The sequence below is a fragment of the Clinocottus analis genome, unplaced genomic scaffold (genome assembly GCF_023055335.1).
Source record: "Clinocottus analis isolate CAN_PGR_092001 unplaced genomic scaffold, fCliAna1.0.p SCAF_4, whole genome shotgun sequence".
NCBI lineage: Eukaryota > Metazoa > Chordata > Actinopteri > Perciformes > Cottidae > Clinocottus > Clinocottus analis.
The window spans coordinates 668,286-687,612 of NW_027176153.1; the positions used below are offsets into that span (position 1 = coordinate 668,286).

The 19,327-nt window shown below is 46.5% G+C and overlaps 1 protein-coding gene across 3 annotated transcripts; it reads left to right on the top strand.

Annotated features, from left to right (window-relative positions):
* Positions 1-2,063: 2,063 nt before the first annotated feature.
* Positions 2,064-9,887, top strand: snx21 (sorting nexin family member 21). 3 transcript variants are annotated; one of them, XM_068598600.1, is made up of 6 exons: positions 2,064-2,171; positions 4,915-5,247; positions 5,783-5,979; positions 6,893-7,034; positions 7,105-7,270; positions 7,958-9,887. In XM_068598600.1, the coding sequence occupies exons 2-6, from the start codon at positions 4,950-4,952 to the stop codon at positions 8,457-8,459; spliced, it is 1,305 nt and encodes a 434-aa protein (XP_068454701.1). In that variant the 5' UTR covers positions 2,064-2,171; positions 4,915-4,949; the 3' UTR covers positions 8,460-9,887. The 3 variants fall into 3 exon arrangements, with proteins under 3 accessions (XP_068454701.1, XP_068454700.1, XP_068454699.1); XM_068598599.1 differs by lacking the exon at positions 2,064-2,171 and adding an exon at positions 2,196-2,238; XM_068598598.1 differs by lacking the exon at positions 2,064-2,171 and adding an exon at positions 2,216-2,303.
* The last annotated feature ends 9,440 nt before the right edge of the window (positions 9,888-19,327 follow it).

Consider the following 19,327-nt stretch of genomic DNA (forward strand, 5'->3'; position numbering starts at 1 on the left):
TGTAGTTTCACTAACGTGGGAAAAATAACAGTTCCATTTTTTACCACATCGGGCCTCACCAGGGTTGCTGATGAACCTGTGTCTACCAGTGCAGAGCAGTATGTCCCTCCAATAGTGAGTGGTGCATACCAACAGTCTCCTATCCAGGTCCGGCCCAGCACCACTAGTCGCTCCAGCTGACCATCGAAATCCTCCGGTGGTCTGGGTGTCCATACTTGGTCGGGTTGTTGTGTAGCTTTGGTAATGACAGGGGGTTGGGACAGAGTGCCAGGGGTCCGCATCGTCCCGATTATGCGGTCCCCGGATCGTTTCCCTTGTCCGCGGTGGAACGGGGGCAGTGTCGGAGCAGGTGGCCAGGCTGTCCACATCCCCAGCAGACTCTTAGTCGTCGCCTGTCTTGTCTCTCCTCTCTTAAGGTGGCAGCCCTCACCAGCTGGGTTAGCACCCCCACCCAGGCAGGCTGCACCAATTCCATTTCAGTCCCACAAGCAGCTCTCCCTTGTGGTGCTTTCTCAACCACTTTACCCACAGCGCCGGTACACAGCATTTCTCTCTCCGTAGCTGACTCCAAAGCCTCCTGGAGTGACCCGGGGTGAACCAGTAGTGTCTGGATGCGCAGGTCAGCTGGCAGCAGGGCCTGGAGGAAATGGTCCCTAGCTAGCTCGCTCTGGATGGACGGGGGCATGTGGGCGTAGGTGCGGTGCACAAGCCCCTCAATGTCATTAGCGAGCTCCCTCAGCGGTTCTTCCGGCCGTCGCTGTCTACTGCATAGTTCCGAGCGGAGCAGGCTAGTGGCAGAGCAATGTCCAAACCGTCGCTTCAGAGCCCCAATCAGTGCATCATAATCACTCCTATCAGCGGGACTCAGCAGCAGCAGGCTTGATAAAGCGTCACCCGTGAGGCACATTGCTAACTGGAGAGCTTTTATTTCCGTGGACCATCTACTGGCATGGGCTAACAATTCAAATTGTGCATGAAAAGCTTCCCAGTTGGATTTACCGTCGTATCTGGGGGTCTTTATTGTGGACGGAAGAGCTTCCCTGCGTGTCCCAGTGTGCTCAGTGATGTCCCATTCTGCAGCCGCAGTCGTTCCTCTACTGCCGCCATTTCCCTCACTGGCGCGGGCCGAGTGTCCAAGGCCAGCCTCGGCAGCCATCCTCGCGGTCATTTGTTTCACCCGCTCACGGTGCTGCGTCGTCTGCCAGGACTCGGTTACGCCGTCCCATTCTCGTCCGTCACTTCCACTTTCATGTTTAATGTCGAGACGGCTCCCAGACCACATGTTCTTCACCGCTGACGAGCGTTAGCCACTTAGCTACTCCGCTGCAAACCCGCGTACAATGTTGATATCCAAAAGTTTTACTTCTGACACCAAATGTAGCGACCCTGCGTCAGGAAGTTACGAGACGTCGTCTGGCTTATTGGATGCTTTATTGTACAACACAGAACAGGCTACTGTTGGCCGTAGCCTACGCCAAAACAACCCAAAAACCACACTCAAAGTCTCGCAACGAGCTTCAGGTTCGCTGTCTGTCGTCCTCTCCCCGGACCGCAACACCACACGCATCAATCCACCCCCCCTCACTCGCTCTGCCAATCACAGGCACGCTCATAGGTAGCTACTTTGAGTGACAGCTTACACAGCAACACAGCTTATGTGACATTCACTGACCTCCTGAACTAGTAACTAACAATTAACATTGAAACCATAACATTACATAACAATTAACATCGAAACCATAACATTACATGTGCTGAGTCCGTTACACTATGTTTGTTTTATTTTGTTTACATATATATGTTTGATAGGGCTAGTAATAGACATTCTGACCCACACTCCATACCAGTTGGTGGCGGTAATGCACCGAACAGTTGTTATAAACCTAATAAACCTAAAAGAAGAAGAAGATTCTCTTTGTGCATGGAGAACTTCTGTGAGACAGTACTGCCCCCTATGGTCCTTTGCTGGGAACTGCTTACTCTTACATGGTTACTGTTCTCCTGCTCCGCTTCCTGCTCCTCCTCTTCCTCCTGCTCCTCCTCCTCTTCCTCCTGCGGGCAGCAGCCGGCGGATAGCTCCAGCCCCCAGTGCGCCGTGAGCTGCGCGCGGACACCTCTCCCTCCAGCCCCGGCATGCGGTGACTGCAGCGGCGGCTGCTTCAGGACCCTCGGTGAGGAATCGGAGAGATCAGTGTCTGAACACGCGGCTGTAAAACCAACTTGTTGCAGCCACGTCGGGTCTGTTGTTGCGCTGTTTCTCTGTGGGTGCTAACGGCAGCTAACGAAGTTTAGGGGCGTCTCAGGTGCGTGCGCTCGTGCCTGTGTGTGTGCGTGTGTGTGTGCGCGTGTGTGTGTGCGCGTGCGTGCGTGTGTGTGTGTGTGTGCGCGCGCGTGTGTGTGTGTGTGTGCGTGGAGCTTACAGTTGGTGTTCACGTCGGTAGGTGAAGGTATTGACTTTTATAACGCGACGTTAACCAGCTAATATGTAACGGACGCCTCGTAAACTTATAAAAGTACTTATATTTAATAAATACCGTTCACAGAGGACGCGTGTAACTATATCTGTCCAATTGTGACCGGTTGTTTTTATGTAAAGTAGATTAAAACATCTGGAAAACAGATGGAAATTATGGTGTGTGTGTGTGTGTGTGTGTGTGTGTGTGTGCGTGTGTGTGTGTGTGTGTGTGTGTGTGTGCGTGTGTGCGTGCGTGCGTGTGTGTGTGCGTGCGTGCGTGTGTGCGTGCGTGCGTGTGTGTGTGTGTGTGTGTGTGTGTGTGTGTGTGTGTGTGTTCATTCAATAATTTTGAAACAGGAGGAAATCAACATTAGTTTGAATGTGTCTTGTCAGCAGAATCAAACAGTAAAATCAGCTGTTTGCTTGAGCGGGTTCACATGGTCCTGGAAGTCCTCTTGTAGTCCTCCTGTAGTCCTCTTGTAGTCTTCTTGTAGTCCTCCTTTAGTCCTCCTTTAGTCCTCCTTTAGTCCTCCTTTAGTCCTCTTGTAGTCCTCTTGTAGTCCCCTTGCAGTCCTCTTGTAGTCCTCCTTTAGTCCTCTTGTAGTCCCCTTGCAGTCCTCTTGTAGTCCTCCTTTAGTCCTCTTGTAGTCCCCTTGCAGTCCTCTTGTAGTCCTTCTTTAGTCCTCTTGTAGTCCTCTTATAGTCCCCTTGCAGTCCTCTTGTAGTCCTCCTTTAGTCCCCTTGCAGTCCCCTTGTAGTCCTCCTGTAGTCCTCCTGTAGTCCTCCTGTAGTCCTCTTGTAGTCCCCTTGTAGTCCTCCTGTAGTCCTCCTGTAGTCCCCCTGTAGTCCCCTTGCAGTCCTCTTGTAGTCCTCCTGTAGTCCTCCTGTAGTCCTCTTGTAGTCCCCTTGCAGTCCTCTTGTAGTCCTACTTTAGTCCTCTTGTAGTCCCCTTGCAGTCCTCTTGTAGTCCTTCTTTAGTCCTCTTGTAGTCCTCTTATAGTCCCCTTGCAGTCCTCTTGTAGTCCTCCTTTAGTCCTCTTGTAGTCCCCTTACAGTCCTCTTGTAGTCCTCCTTTAGTCCCCTTGCAGTCCCCTTGTAGTCCTCCTGTAGTCCTCCTGTAGTCCTCCTTTAGTCCTCTTGTAGTCCCCTTGCAGTCCTCTTGTAGTCCTCCTGTAGTCCTCTTGTAGTCCCCTTGCAGTCCTCTTGTAGTCCTCCTTTAGTCCTCCTTTAGTCCTCTTGTAGACCCCTTGCAGTCCTCTTGTAGTCCTCTTGTAGTCCCCTTGCAGTCCTCTTGTAGTCCTCCTGTAGTCCTCCTGTAGTCCTCTTGTAGTCCTCCTGTAGTCCTCCTGTAGTCCTCCTGTAGTCCTCTTGTAGTCCCCTTGCAGTCCTCTTGTAGTCCTCCTTTAGCCCTCTTGTAGACCCCTTGCAGTCCTATTGCAGTCCTATTGCAGTCCTACTTTAGTCCTCTTGTAGTCCCCTTGCAGTCCTCTTGTAGTCCTCCTTTAGTCCTCTTGCAGTCCTCTTGTAGTCCTCCTGTAGTCCTCCTGTAGTCCTCCTGTAGTCCTCCTGTAGTCCTCCTGTAGTCCTCTTGCAGTCCTCCTGTAGTCCTCCTGTAGTCCTCTTGTAGTCCTCCTGTAGTCCTCCTGTAGTCCTCTTGTAGTCCTCTTGTAGTCCTCCTGTAGTCCTCTTGTAGTCCTCCTGTAGTCCTCTTGTAGTCCTCCTGTAGTCCTCCTTTAGTCCTCTTGTAGTCCTCTTGTAGTCCTCTTGTAGTCCTCCTGTAGTCCTCCTGTAGTCCTCCTGTAGTCCTCTTGTAGTCCTCTTGTAGTCCTCCTGTAGTCCTCTTGTAGTCCTCCTGTAGTCCTCCTGTAGTCCTCTTGTAGTCCTCTTGTAGTCCTCCTGTAGTCCTCCTGTAGTCCTCTTGTAGTCCTCCTGTAGTCCTCTTGCAGTCCTCCTGTAGTCCTCTTGTAGTCCTCCTGTAGTCCTCTTGTAGTCCTCTTGTAGTCCTCCTGTAGTCCTCCTGTAGTCCTCTTGTAGTCCTCCTGTAGTCCTCTTGTAGTCCTCTTGTAGTCCTCTTGTAGTCCTCCTGTAGTCCTCTTGTAGTCCTCCTGTAGTCCTCCTGTAGTCCTCCTGTAGTCCTCCTGTAGTCCTCCTGTAGTCCTCGGGCGGGCGGGCGCCAGGGTTTAAAAACGTTATGCTTGTAATTTATTAAGCCAAAAATGCCTTCGGCCCCGTAGAGACCCCGTAGTTCTGATCCTACTCTGCCTACTGGCGGAGGAGGAGGAAGAGGAGGAAGAAGAAGAAGAGGAGAAGGAGGAGGAGGAGGAGGAGTGTATAGCATTTTCTTTTTTTATAAATCTTTGATCAGAAAAGAAAAATAAATCCTGGGAGTTAAACTTAAGTTGACCCGCTGAATGATTCCTGATCCTCGGTTGAGACGTGTTCTCCTGTCGTCTCTTTAGCCCCGCCCCTCCCCCTGCAGCGGCCCGGCGGCGTCATGGCGTCCCGGCTGCTCGACCGTCTGAAGCGCTCCTTGTTCAAAGACGGTCAGGGGGCGGGACCCGAGCAGGAAGCCGCCTGTGGACAGGAGGAGGAAGAGGAGGGGCTTAAAGAGGACGGCTGGGAGGCGGAGCTGGAGGAGGAGGAGTGTGTGACCGACCGGCTCGGGGGGACGCTGTGCTTCGACGGCGGAGGAGGTGAAGGAGCCGAGGACAGAGGCGAGGGCGAGGAGTCGGGCCTGGACAGTGACCTCGACTTCCTGGGGGAGTCGATGGAGGAGGGGCTTAGCAGCACAGGTGAGCTGCTCTTCAGCGCGTTTAGCACATGCAACATCATGGACCTTTTATTGTTAGGTTTGCCCCGCATTGATTTACGTTCACTAGAAGCGCCTTAACACGTTAGCTAGAAACGTGTTAACATGTTAGCTAGAAGCGCGTTAACATGTTAGCTAGAAGCGCGTTAACATGTTAGCTAGAAACGTGTTAACATGTTAGCTAGAAGCGCGTTAACATGTTAACTAGAAGCGCCTTAACATGTTAGCTAGAAACGTGTTAACATGTTAGCTAGAAGCGCGTTAACATGTTAGCTAGAAGCGCGTTAACATGTTAGCTAGAAACGTGTTAACATGTTAGCTAGAAACGTGTTAACATGTTAGCTAGAAGCGCGTTAACATGTTAACTAGAAGCGCCTTAACATGTTTGCTAGAAACGTGTTAACATGTTAGCTACAAGCGCCTTAACATGTTAGCTAGAAGTCCGCGTTGGACACTAAATGCTACCAGATCACCTGACCCTTCGTCTCACCTGTTCCCCCCCCCCCGCCCCCTCGTAGACACCAGTCCTGTGGGCGTGTCCCCGGTAGGCCCCTCCCCGTCCTTCAGGCTGACGCGGCAGCTTCAGGACAGCTGGGCGACCCTGCGGGGTCTCGGTGGAGGAAGTCCCACCTCCACCGAGAGGCAGCTGACGGACGACCTGCTGTTCGAGGTGACGGACGCCAGCGTGGTGACGGACGCCTCCTCTAAATACGTGGTGAGTTCAAGGAGCCGGCTTGATCCCGAAACCGGCTGGCAGGATGGGAAAAACTGATTTTGTTTAAACAATCGGCAAAACTATTGCGTTGGATTATCGGTATCCAATGGTCCTCAAATGCATCATGTGTGACAAACGCAAACCAAATAAACGGAAACGAGTACAAAAGGCAACATTTCCACTACACAATAATAATTCGAATCAGATGCAGAAACCCTCTAGTGGCGTGTTTGTGGTGTAATCTGAAACATCCTGACTGGAGCGGCTGCGATCCATTCTGCTTCACAGCAGCCTTTCTGCTGAGGGCTCAGGACGAGTGAAGGCAAGAGGTCAGAGTGAATGTTGGTGGCTGCATCTTTAGAGGAGAGATGAGTCTAAGCTAAACCAGCTAGCACCTGAGGCTACTTTACTACCCAGCATGCTCCTGGCTGTCTGATGGCTGGTAGCAGAAGAATAAGACGGATGAAAGCACAGAGACCTGGTCCATGAGGGTCCATGAGGGTCCATGAGGGTCCATGAGGGTCCAGGGTCCAGCTGGTCACGTCATGTTGTTGGTGCTCCACCAGACGTCGGCCATTTTATCTAAACAGAAATGTTTTTGTTGCTGATGTTTCTCTTCATTATGATGTAAATCAAAAAATCCAGCAACCAAAAAACAAAAAGTTACACAATGTCACATTGCAGCATAACACAGTGAACTTGGTAGGTAAGTACAGCGCCACCTACTGGCATGCAAGAGTATTTCATGACTAGATCAGACACCATATTGCAGGCTCAGGCGCTCAGCAATGGAAAATAAATAAATAAAATCATAATATTTTTTGGGACCAAGTAAGTGAATTTAAACATTTTCTCGCGGCGCTGTGGTGAAAGATGCCTTCTCTGGAGAGCGTTACCGTGTTCTGCTCCACAGCTGTACACCGTGCACGTCGTCCAGTCCGGCGGCAGCGACAAGACTCCGGCCGTCATCGCCCGCCGATACTCAGACTTCCAGCGGCTCCACGCCGCGCTGCGCCGCGACCACGCAGACCGGATGGAGCGCGTCTGCTTCCCGCGTGAGTGGAAGTCTGAAAGCCGCCGCCGCCCCGAACGTTTCTGCCGCTGAACCACTTCCTGTCTGTGCAGGAAAGAAGCTGCGCAGGAACTTCACGGCGGAGACGATCGCCAAGCGCAGCCGGGCGTTCGAGCAGTACCTGTCTCACCTGTGCTCCCTGTCGGCCCTGCGGGGGGCGCTGTGCCTCCGACGGTTCTTCTACCTGACCGACCTGCAGGCCGGACAGCTGCTCATCAGGTAACTGACACACAGACGAGAGCAAAACCTGGAGCTCCGATGTCCCGCTGTTGGGCGGAGAGCCTGAACGCCTCCCGAGCCAAACTGGTTGGTTGGAGTCATTAAAGATTCAAATAAGTTAATCTAAACACTAATCTCCCTCCAGGGGGCAGACTGAGCGATTGTTATATGAAACTGTACAGCATAGCTTGTTTTATGAAGGGAAAAGACCCAAACTGCTGTATATGGATGTATTCACCACCATCAGTGATATACAAGTGAAATATATGGTTTAGTACATGAGAAAATTAAAATAGCATTAAGACAGACCCAAAGGACCCCAACAAGCCCAATGGGTCCAATGGGTCCAACGACCCCAATGGACCCATTGGACCCATTGGGCTTGTTGGACCCCCATGAGTCCTCACCTGAATGTTCTCTGTTCTAAACCCTCTGTAACTTTCTTCTGCTTCACATCATCAAAGTCAACCTTTGCAGAGAGAACGTTCACCTGTTGGACGTTCACCTGTTGTGTTCTGGTTTGTTAGAGTTGGACTTTACAGCTGCATCATTTCAAACTAATAATCATTTCTAATAAGTCATTTTTTACAGTTGGACCTGAAACCTTTTCCTGTTCTGTTGGTTAATAGTTGACACTTTTCCTGAATATGAACACAATAAAGATGTTTGAGTTGTTGTGTCGTTGAGGGCGGGACGTCACCAGGAGGCTTTGGGTCCGCTGCTCAACGCCAAGAGGCTGCAACACAAACTGGGCTGGGCTAGCGACTGTGACGGCGAGGCTCAGGCTCCGCCCCCGGCCTCCTCCCATTGGTTCTTCACCTTGGTGGGTCTGTCGAGCTGTTTCCATGAAGCGGACCAGCTGGAGGAAGCCCGCGATCACTGTGACGACGCCCTCCGTGTCCTGACCGCCGAGGCGGCAGACGGGCCCCTCCCTCTTCAGGATAAGCCCCGCCCACTGACCGAAAAGCAGGACGCGGCGCCGCGGAGCGTCGACAGGCCACACCCCCTCCTGCTGCCGTTGTTGCGGGCGGTGGTTCGGCTGTCGTGGCAGACGGGCAGGGACAAGCGGCAGTGGGAGGAGCTTCTGCAGCAGCTGGAGGAGCAGAGGGCGGGGCTAGTGGACAACCAGCCAACCATTAACGAGTTCCTGGTCACACACAATCTGCAGGAGAGCGAAGGGGAGGGCTAGAAACACACACACACACACACACACACACACACACACACAGAGGAAGAAAAGTTGACAAAAAGCCATGAATATGGTTTCAATATTTCAGGAGTAAATAATATTTATTTTGGTTATGAGAATAAAGTACGGAAGCCTGAGAGGGAAAAGTTCTGCTCCTCCGTTGGTGTTTGTGAGTGAAGAACAGGACAAACCTAAATGTTCTTCAGGTGATTCTTCTCTGTTTGTTGGTGTAATACTCTGTTTGGCCACAAGAGGCTGAAGAGCAACTCGCTGATGACGAGAACGCTTCAAGTTTTAAACTCCAAATACTAAACACAAAGTATATTATACTGCATGTGTTATCCAGTAATAACACTAAACACAAAGTATATTATACTGCATGTGTTATCCAGTAATAACACTAAACACAAAGTATATTATACTGCATGTGTTATCCAGTAATAACACTAAACACAAAGTATATTATACTGCATGTGTTATCCAGTAATAACACTAAACACAAAGTATATTATACTGCATGCGAGTACTTTATGTGCAGTAATGCCTGTGGCCAGAATGAGTATTACACCAACAGAAACTCACCTGGTCAACACTTAAAAACTACAAAATATTATACATATACCCACACACATTATATTTGAATAAAGTCTGTTTTTTTCACAATTTTGAGAAATGTTACCAGAATTTGTATAAAGTTAAGCTTTTTAAGAAAAAAACATTCAAAAATATATATATTTTAGAGAAGAAATATTTCGGAAATAACAAAAACATTTTTACCGTTTATTATTTTACAAATATTTCCATTTTATTTCCTCTGATTCTATTTTTCTGACTTCATTTTTTTTTATCCCACAACAGGAGTTGACGTATTTTATGCATGTGATGTATTTTATTAGCTTTTCCAGTGTGTTGTGATGAGCTATGGGAACCATAAAGGACAACACGACATCACAGTTTGTCGTCTGGGCTCTAAAACAGTTTCAATAGTTTGGAAAAACTCATAAACACAAACAAAGACTCAAATGCTAATGAGGCTGCAGAGCGAGCGGTTCTCCAAGGTTCTGGAGCACGTTTACTGCAGAACTTGTATAACAAGTATATGTACAAGTATGTTTACTAATGAGTGTACAAGTATATGTACCAGTACATTAAGTACAGTGTGTGTACTTGTTGGGTCTCGTCGCATCATTATGAGCAGAGCTGTTACGTCATGAGAACATGGAACACTCATGGAGTATTAACATGGTTGTTTCCAGGCCTGGACAAGTCCTTGAAAGTTGTGTAAAAGTCCTGTAAATGTGTTATATTCATGTGTTCATAACGTTCATTTAGTTATAAATATTGAATCTGCTTTAAAGAAACATGTCAGCAGCATCCATACAGGCATCTATATAAATGTTTATTCTTTTAATAAACTATTGTCTCTCATTCATTTGAGTCATTTAAGGTTTACTGTATGCTTTGAATCCTCATTGTTAGTTTAAATACTACATTTTATCACTTTTTACTGTCTACACACACATTTCACACCATGTTTGCTCATGAACATTTAGTTAAAGTCCTGGAAAGAGAATAAAAGTCCTAGAAATCCAGCGGTCAGAATGTGTATGAACTCTCTTTTGTTCCTCCCCAAAAATAAACCTTTTAAAGTTTAAAAAGTTGAAGAAAATGTTCAACATTTGTTCTCGTAAAAAAATGGATTTATTCCATTGGCACTCGCTCTCAAAATAACAGCTGGATTTAAATGAGAGCGTTAGTCGTCATTTCCAGCTCGACGTTTACCAAACGTGTAGCGTCTCTACTTTTATAATAATAAAATAACTCGCAGCTCCGTTAGCTAAGACAAGGCAGCAACCACTTTATTCTTTTATTCTTTATTCACTCCAACAAATCCTCCGCTCTGGGAGACTAGTTAACGCTCTGAGAGACTAGTTAACGCTCTGAGAGCAGACTAGTTAACGCTCTGAGAGCAGACTAGTTAACGCTCTGGGAGACTAGTTAACGCTCTGAGAGCAGACTAGTTAACGCTCTGAGAGCAGACTAGTTAACGCTCTGGGAGACTAGTTAACGCTCTGAGAGCAGACTAGTTAACGCTCTGAGAGCAGACTAGTTAACGCTCTGAGAGACTAGTTAACGCTCTGAGAGCAGACTAGTTAACGCTCTGGGAGACTAGTTAACGCTCTGAGAGCAGACTAGTTAACGCTCTGGGAGACTAGTTAACGCTCTGAGAGCAGACTAGTTAACGCTCTGAGAGCAGACTAGTTAACGCTCTGAGAGCAGACTAGTTAACGCTCTGGGAGACTAGTTAACGCTCTGAGAGCAGACTAGTTAACGCTCTGAGAGCAGACTAGTTAACGCTCTGAGAGACTAGTTAACGCTCTGGGAGACTAGTTAACGCTCTGAGAGACTAGTTAACGCTCTGAGAGACTAGTTAACGCTCTGAGAGCAGACTAGTTAACGCTCTGAGAGACTAGTTAACGCTCTGAGAGCAGACTAGTTAACGCTCTGAGAGACTAGTTAACGCTCTGGGAGACTAGTTAACGCTCTGAGAGCAGACTAGTTAACGCTCTGAGAGCAGACTAGTTAACGCTCTGAGAGCAGACTAGTTAACGCTCTGGGAGACTAGTTAACGCTCTGAGAGACTAGTTAACGCTCTGAGAGCAGACTAGTTAACGCTCTGAGAGCAGACTAGTTAACACTCTGAGAGACTAGTTAACGCTCTGAGAGCAGACTAGTTAACGCTCTGAGAGCAGACTAGTTAACACTCTGAGAGACTAGTTAACGCTCTGAGAGCAGACTAGTTAACACTCTGAGAGACTAGTTAACGCTCTGAGAGCAGACTAGTTAACGCTCTGAGAGCAGACTAGTTAACACTCTGAGAGACTAGTTAACGCTCTGAGAGCAGACTAGTTAACGCTCTGAGAGACTAGTTAACGCTCTGAGAGCAGACTAGTTAACGCTCTGAGAGACTAGTTAACGCTCTGAGAGACTAGTTAACGCTCTGAGAGCAGACTAGTTAACGCTCTGAGAGACTAGTTAACGCTCTGAGAGCAGACTAGTTAACACTCTGAGAGACTAGTTAACGCTCTGAGAGCAGACTAGTTAACGCTCTGGGAGACTAGTTAACGCTCTGAGAGCAGACTAGTTAACGCTCTGAGAGCAGACTAGTTAACGCTCTGAGAGACTAGTTAACGCTCTGAGAGCAGACTAGTTAACGCTCTGAGAGCAGACTAGTTAACGCTCTGGGAGACTAGTTAACGCTCTGAGAGCAGACTAGTTAACGCTCTGAGAGCAGACTAGTTAACGCTCTGAGAGACTAGTTAACGCTCTGGGAGACTAGTTAACGCTCTGAGAGCAGACTAGTTAACGCTCTGGGAGACTAGTTAACGCTCTGAGAGCAGACTAGTTAATGCTCTGAGAGCAGACTAGTTAACGCTCTGAGAGACTAGTTAACGCTCTGAGAGCAGACTAGTTAACGCTCTGAGAGACTAGTTAACGCTCTGAGAGCAGACTAGTTAACGCTCTGAGAGACTAGTTAACGCTCTGAGAGACTAGTTAACGCTCTGAGAGCAGACTAGTTAACGCTCTGAGAGACTAGTTAACGCTCTGAGAGCAGACTAGTTAACGCTCTGAGAGACTAGTTAACGCTCTGAGAGCAGACTAGTTAACGCTCTGAGAGACTAGTTAACGCTCTGGGAGACTAGTTAACGCTCTGAGAGCAGACTAGTTAACGCTCTGAGAGCAGACTAGTTAACGCTCTGGGAGACTAGTTAACGCTCTGAGAGCAGACTAGTTAACGCTCTGAGAGCAGACTAGTTAACGCTCTGGGAGACTAGTTAACGCTCTGAGAGCAGACTAGTTAACGCTCTGAGAGACTAGTTAACGCTCTGAGAGCAGACTAGTTAACGCTCTGAGAGACTAGTTAACGCTCTGAGAGCAGACTAGTTAACGCTCTGAGAGACTAGTTAACGCTCTGAGAGACTAGTTAACGCTCTGAGAGCAGACTAGTTAACGCTCTGAGAGCAGACTAGTTAACGCTCTGGGAGACTAGTTAACGCTCTGAGAGCAGACTAGTTAACGCTCTGAGAGCAGACTAGTTAACGCTCTGAGAGACTAGTTAACGCTCTGAGAGCAGACTAGTTAACGCTCTGAGAGACTAGTTAACGCTCTGGGAGACTAGTTAACGCTCTGAGAGCAGACTAGTTAACGCTCTGAGAGCAGACTAGTTAACGCTCTGAGAGACTAGTTAACGCTCTGAGAGCAGACTAGTTAACGCTCTGAGAGCAGACTAGTTAACGCTCTGATAGACTAGTTAACGCTCTGGGAGACTAGTTAACGCTCTGAGAGCAGACTAGTTAACGCTCTGAGAGACTAGTTAACGCTCTGAGAGCAGACTAGTTAACGCTCTGAGAGACTAGTTAATGCTCTGAGAGACTAGTTAACGCTCTGAGAGCAGACTAGTTAACGCTCTGAGAGACTAGTTAACGCTCTGATAGAAGACTAGTTAATGCTCTGAGAGACTAGTTAACGCTCTGGGAGACTAGTTAACGCTCTGAGAGCAGACTAGTTAACGCTCTGAGAGACTAGTTAACGCTCTGAGAGCAGACTAGTTAGCGGGGAGCGAGCGTGTAAAACAGGAAACGAAGACGAGGAACGAAAAGTATTTGATCACAGAATAGTGATGATTTCCAGTGAAAGATAATCACCGTCAGTAATTTCCCGAGTGAGGCGAGTTCTCTAAGCATCATGGAGAGAGGGGGGAGGGAGGGGGGATGGGGGGGATGATGGAGAAAAGACAGAAGCAGCGAGAGCAGGTATTTCCATCGGTGGCTGGGCGTCATCCTCCACCCGGCTTTCAACCGGCCTGGTGACCAGGTCGTCAGTTTTATAGTCCCGTATGTGGGACTATTTTCTCTACGCTACTGAAATGCGATACACAACTTTTGGTGTCTACAACTATGTTGGGTTGAAAGGCAGCTTACTAATACTGTTTATAATGTCGCTGGTAACCGTATTATAAAAGCAATAAGGTACTCGAGGCAGTACTGTATCTACAATATTATTCAACGGTACTGCCTCGAGTACCTTATTGCTTAATTAATTTGTCTGCTTTAGTGGCTCTCAGGCTGTCAGACCAGAGAGTCTGTGATTGGCCGGTCACAGTGAGGGGGAGGAGTCAGAACATTTCTAGATTTTACCACCGAATTAAAAGGCAGAAGATCAGAGGGGCTGCACGGTGGTGTAGCGGCTAGCACTGACGCCTCACAGCAAGAGGGTCTGTGGTTTGGATCCTGGTCTGCAGGTCCTTCTGTGTGGAGTCTGCATGTTCTCCCTGTGGCAGCGTGGGTTCTCTCCGGGTTCTCCGGCTTCCTCCCACAGTCCAAAGACATGCTGCAGAGGTTAACTGGACTCTAAATGTCCCGTAGGTGTGAGTGTGAGTGTGAATGGTTGTCTGTCTCTCTGTCTGTCCTGAGATGGACTGGAGACTTGTCCAGGTGAACTCTGCCTTCACCCCTTGACAGCTGGGATTGGATCCATAGTTGCATAGTTTTCACGGTTTCGTATGGATACAGAGGAATTCATTAAAACCCTTTGCTGTCTGACTGCTTGGGAGGGAATCATCATCATCATCATCATCATCCTGCACAAACCATCACCATGGTGACAAGGACCAACGCTGAGAGATCAGCTGACGAAGGGACACAAGTTGCCACGACGATGGTAAAAAACGTCACGTTTAAAGACGACTGCAGGAAGCAGGACAAAGAAGAACTCATATACTCATAGACTCATATACACACACACGTTTTATTGAAGCAAAAGAAGCATCATCACAATGAAAACACACATCACCAATAAAACACCTACATTCAGAATTATGACGTAAAAACTACAGAAGAATGTTCCTCATGATCAAAAGTAAAAGCACTCGTTCTGCAGAATGAACTCTTTAGAGAGCTTTAATGTAATAAACATGTTATTGCATCATTATTATTAACATTCTTCTACAAAACAATGCGCCACAATTAATAAGATTAGCACACACTTTATAATAAACATCTTACCCTGCAAAGTAACTACACTCTTAGAAATAAATGTGCTCACTAGAACCCTGGAGGGTCTTTGGTTCGTCCCCAGAGGAGAACCCTCTTTGGTTCCAGGGAGAACCTTTCCTCAAGGTTCCTTTACACAGAGTTCTACCTAGAACTAAGCATCAAGAGTTTTACCCAGAACCACATATGAAGGTTTCTACCTTTAAGGGTGCAAACAAGATCCCACACAGGTTTCCAACAGGAACTGAAGGTCCTCTCTAGAACTCACTACGGGGTCCTCATGAGGTCCATACAGGACTTTGGTTCTTTCTACCACTGATTGAGAGCAAGAGGAGGAAGAAAGGGAGGAAGAGGAGGAGAAAGGAAGCCTGTGAGCAGAGTGGACTGAAGGAACATTACAGCTCATCTCTTCCCTTCTTCCTGCTCTTCTTCTTTTCCTTGTGGAAGACTTTTCCATCCGCCTGCTTCTTCCAGCTCAGCTTGATGTCGTCGTCGTGCCCCTGGTCCTTCAGCTTCTGTTTGAGCTGAGAGACAAACACATTGAGAGAAGAAGTCTTCAGTAAAGCTGTTTCTCTGCATCCTGTCTCACACTGTCCTCATGTGGAAGCTCTGCTGGAGAAGAACTCTGGTTTCCACTAGAGCAGCTCTGTTGTTTCATGTTGTCTGGACACAAGTCTACCTTCAGTCATGACGTGTCCACGTCTGCACAGAGCACCTTTACATTGTTCTTAGTAGTGCACTACCTCACATGTATCACCTGCTGGTTCTGTTGTTACTGAGAGGAAGATGTACCTGCTTCAAGAGGCCCTCCATCACCACAGGGTCATTCAGATCCACAGAGGAGCTGCTTTTCTGCAGCCTCACTTTCACCACTCGCTTTGCAACAGGCTCAACGTCTGAAACACAAACAACCTTCATCAGTCACGACATGTCTGCTGATGATCATCAACGTCCTGGAATGTTTATCACTTTGAGTCATGAAAGAGAAAAGTATGGTCATCCATAACTTTATATTTATATCCTGTTAAGTCCTCATGTCAGTCCTGAGTGAATGATAGCTTACCTCTGTAGCAGATGAACGCTGACCTGACGTCACACTTCAGGGTCTCCCATCGTCCATCGGCACTAAAATCTGCTGACACACAATCCTCAGAGATACCATAAGGCTCATTAGACTTCCAGTTCCTAAATGAGGAGTCACTTCCATCAGACCACTTCCATCCGTCTCTGAAGAGGCCGATCCAGGAAGGTGTACTGGTGGATACCAGCTTCTCTACCTTCTGGTTCTCCTCCAGGTTCCTCACTATGGCCAGGTCTGTGTGGTGTTCTCTGCAGTAGCTCTGGGCATCAGTCCAGTTCATTTTGGTGTTAATCAAGATAAATGTCTCATTGGGCCCTGAAAGCAGCAGAGTGAAGTGCTGAGTAGAGGAACCATAACAGACTACATGATGCAGACCAGTTTATTGTTCTGCATGAATCTCAGCATGAAGGTGGATCAACACGGAGCTGTGTGAACATGAACATGCAGCGTCCATTGAGTCCACATTCATAAAGCCATCAGAGATATTTGACCTCCAACAGACTTGATACAAACCGGCTGAATGAGATCATTAATCTGCTTTAAATGACTTTCATGGAGCTGAAGACGAGTTCAAGTAACCCTGAGGACCTTTAACTGGTCCTGGACCAGTCTCAGTCTAGTCCTGGTCCTCTACAGTCTCAGTCTAGTCCCGGTCCTCTATAGTCTCAGTCTAGTCCTCCTCTTCCTTCTCCTCCTCCTCTTGCTCCTCCTCTTCTTCAGTCAACAGGAGGCTCCTTATCAACACTATATGAAAGTTTGTCATAGTAACTTTAATATTCTCACCTTTGACATCAAAGCAGATTGCGTTGAGGGCCTCATAACATCTGTTATCGGTCCATGCTCCATGAAAAATCATCAACACACAGTGTTCTTCTCCGTTTTCGTTGTCCGGTTCGTTACCGAACCATTCTCTGAACTCCATCTCTCCAGGTTTGTAGAAGCTTGAGTTTGTCAGTGACCACCTCAAGCTGTCCACGTACAGTCCTATCCAGACTCTCTGAAACAATATTTCATTGTGATATAAAGAAACAGACTTTCAGACATTTGTACTTCTCATTTATATTCTTGATCCTGACGATCAGTCTGATTTATTATTTCAAGAAAACAATATTCAGGTGCTAATATGAACATAGAAAAGGTTTTATTTCTGTCATCACTCCTGCTGTTCATAATGGACTAAGAGTCTCACAGCGTGCTAAGCTAATGGCTAGTAGCTAAGGGTGCCTACCTATAATGATGCTAGCAGCTAATGTTGCTAACAGTTAATAATGCTAGCAGCTAACTATGCTAACCTATAACAATGCTAACAGATAATGATGCTAACAGATAACAATGCTAGAAGCTAACAATGCTAACCTATAAAAATGCTAACAGATAATGATGCTATCAGCTAATGGTGCTAACAGTTAATGTTGCTAGAAGCTAACGATGCTAACAACTAATGATGTTAACAGCTAATGGTGCTAACAGTCCAAGTACACACTTCTGTCCAGGTCATTTGCATACTTTCCACCACTGTGTGGATGTAAAACTTTCAGACCACCTGTCACTGACGTAATAACACTCACGGAGATGGAGGCGGCCATTTTGCTTGAACTCAGCGTTGCCTTCAGGGTCTCCAGGTCCTGCAGGTCTCGTATGGTGGCCAGGTCCATGTAGTTCTCTCTGCAGTGACGCTGTGCTTCAGTCATGTTCTTCAGCTCATTAACAACATGGTATTGACGTACAGCAGCTGATGAGACGGCACACAGCCCTGATGACACACAGCACGCTGATGACATGTTAATAACTTAATGCACATCATCATTTACATCAACGCAGTGGTTCTCAAACTGGGCCGTATTACAGGTGAGGCAGAATATATCTATTCAAATACCTTCATTGAGAACTCTACATATTAAAAAAGGACACAGACTTATAATGCCATTAACGCTCCTGTTATGTTCATCTTTTAGGTACAACTCTGATGTTCCCGGGTCAATTTGACCCGGTGCGTGTTAAATCATCCAAAAGTTGTCAGAAACCAAAAAAATTCTAAAAAATATAGTTTGTATATCATCTCTAACCTCATTACTAAAAATTCAATCAGTTGTTAGTTGAATTGAGTTATTCACCCCTCCATAGATCATAGTTCAATTAGGCTAACTCACTGGTTTTAATAAAACATATATGTTCAAACAATTGTTTAGGTACATTGGAAAAACCTAGACATAAAATGTATTGGTCTACCATCACATGTATTTTGTCCTAAATTTTATTTGCATTTTGAATATTTTTTTTCATGGGGTGATGTAGATAAATAGACATGAGACACCTCTGCTGTTCAGGGTCATATTGACCCGCTCACTCTAAATCAAGCCAAATGAGTCAAAAAGATTTATATTGAAAGTAAACTTTATACATGTTTATTTATAGTGTTAAGAAATCTGAATTGACCTCAAGATTGTCTTCGTCTCATATTTCCTCGTGATCATCAATGTGCTCCAGGGCCTCAGAGCCGTGACCCTTTAGCTTCTGTTGCTCATGTTGTCTACAGGAAGGGTACTTAGAAAGAGAGTGTGTGTGTGTCTGAGATTGGGTTGAAATAGGGTGTGTGTTACCCTCAGTCAGTGTATTAGAAATCCAATAGTACCATATTTATTAGGAGAGACATGAAAGAAACCCTTACTTTAGTGTTCCCGGTCCAGTGAAGGTGTATTCAGTGAGAAGATAAGCATCGTTTAGTCTGAAGGTTCACAAGGGGCGATGGGCACATGAAGCAGGATAGAGATGGTTCCCATAACACACACTTGATTTTTTTGTTTGAAGTTGTACATGTGTACAACTTTATGTATGGGGCTGTGAACAGGTGTGTGTGTGTGTGTGTGTGTGTGTGTGTGTGTGTGTGTGTGTGTGTGTGTGTGTGTGTGTGTGTGTGTGAAACATGGTGGGAGGGAGTAAGAAAGACTGCCTCTCACATGTTCAAAGAAAGGAATGATCTAAACTTGACACTTCTAATCGCTATTCACTTTCACTGCCGGGTCAAATTGACCAGAACATCACCTCTGTAATATAAACCTGCAGAAGGGGGGGGGGGGGTTACAAATACATTATATTTTTTTGGTATGTTTTTTTTTACGTTGATTAAACCAATTAAGGCAAGCAGAAGAAGTTTCATACAGAAAAAGTACTTTAAAGTATTTTTCCTAGATCTTCAAACTTTGAAATGGGTCAATTTGACCCTGAACATAACAGGAGGGTTATTAAATACATGAGGAAATACATTATTAAATACATGAGGAAATGTCTGTGCTTTCATGGAAATGTAGTTACGCCCTCGACAGGTTATGTTTGCACATGCAGGACTCAGCGATTCTTGACGTTTTGCCAAAAGCCGTCTGTGTTGCGTTTTAAAAAGAAGAGGAAAGCAGCTCACTGCAGCCACTAGGTCTGTGTATTTTAGTCAACGGATTTTAGTTTTGAAATGAGAAAAACAAAATCAGGGAACAGCTCGTTTCCCGATTTTGGGTTTGTCATTTCAAAACAAAAATCCATTGGCCGCAAAATACACGAACCCCACTAAAACTGAAACATCGTGACGCTCACACATCTGCTCTCTTGAACGTTATGATGTTGAAAAGATATTCAGTGTAAAACAGGTTCATTGCAGTGTTCTAGCAAAGTGATTGTATATTTTATCTATTTCAATACTTGAAAAATCACAGATGGAGTCACAAAAACTAATTTCAATAAAA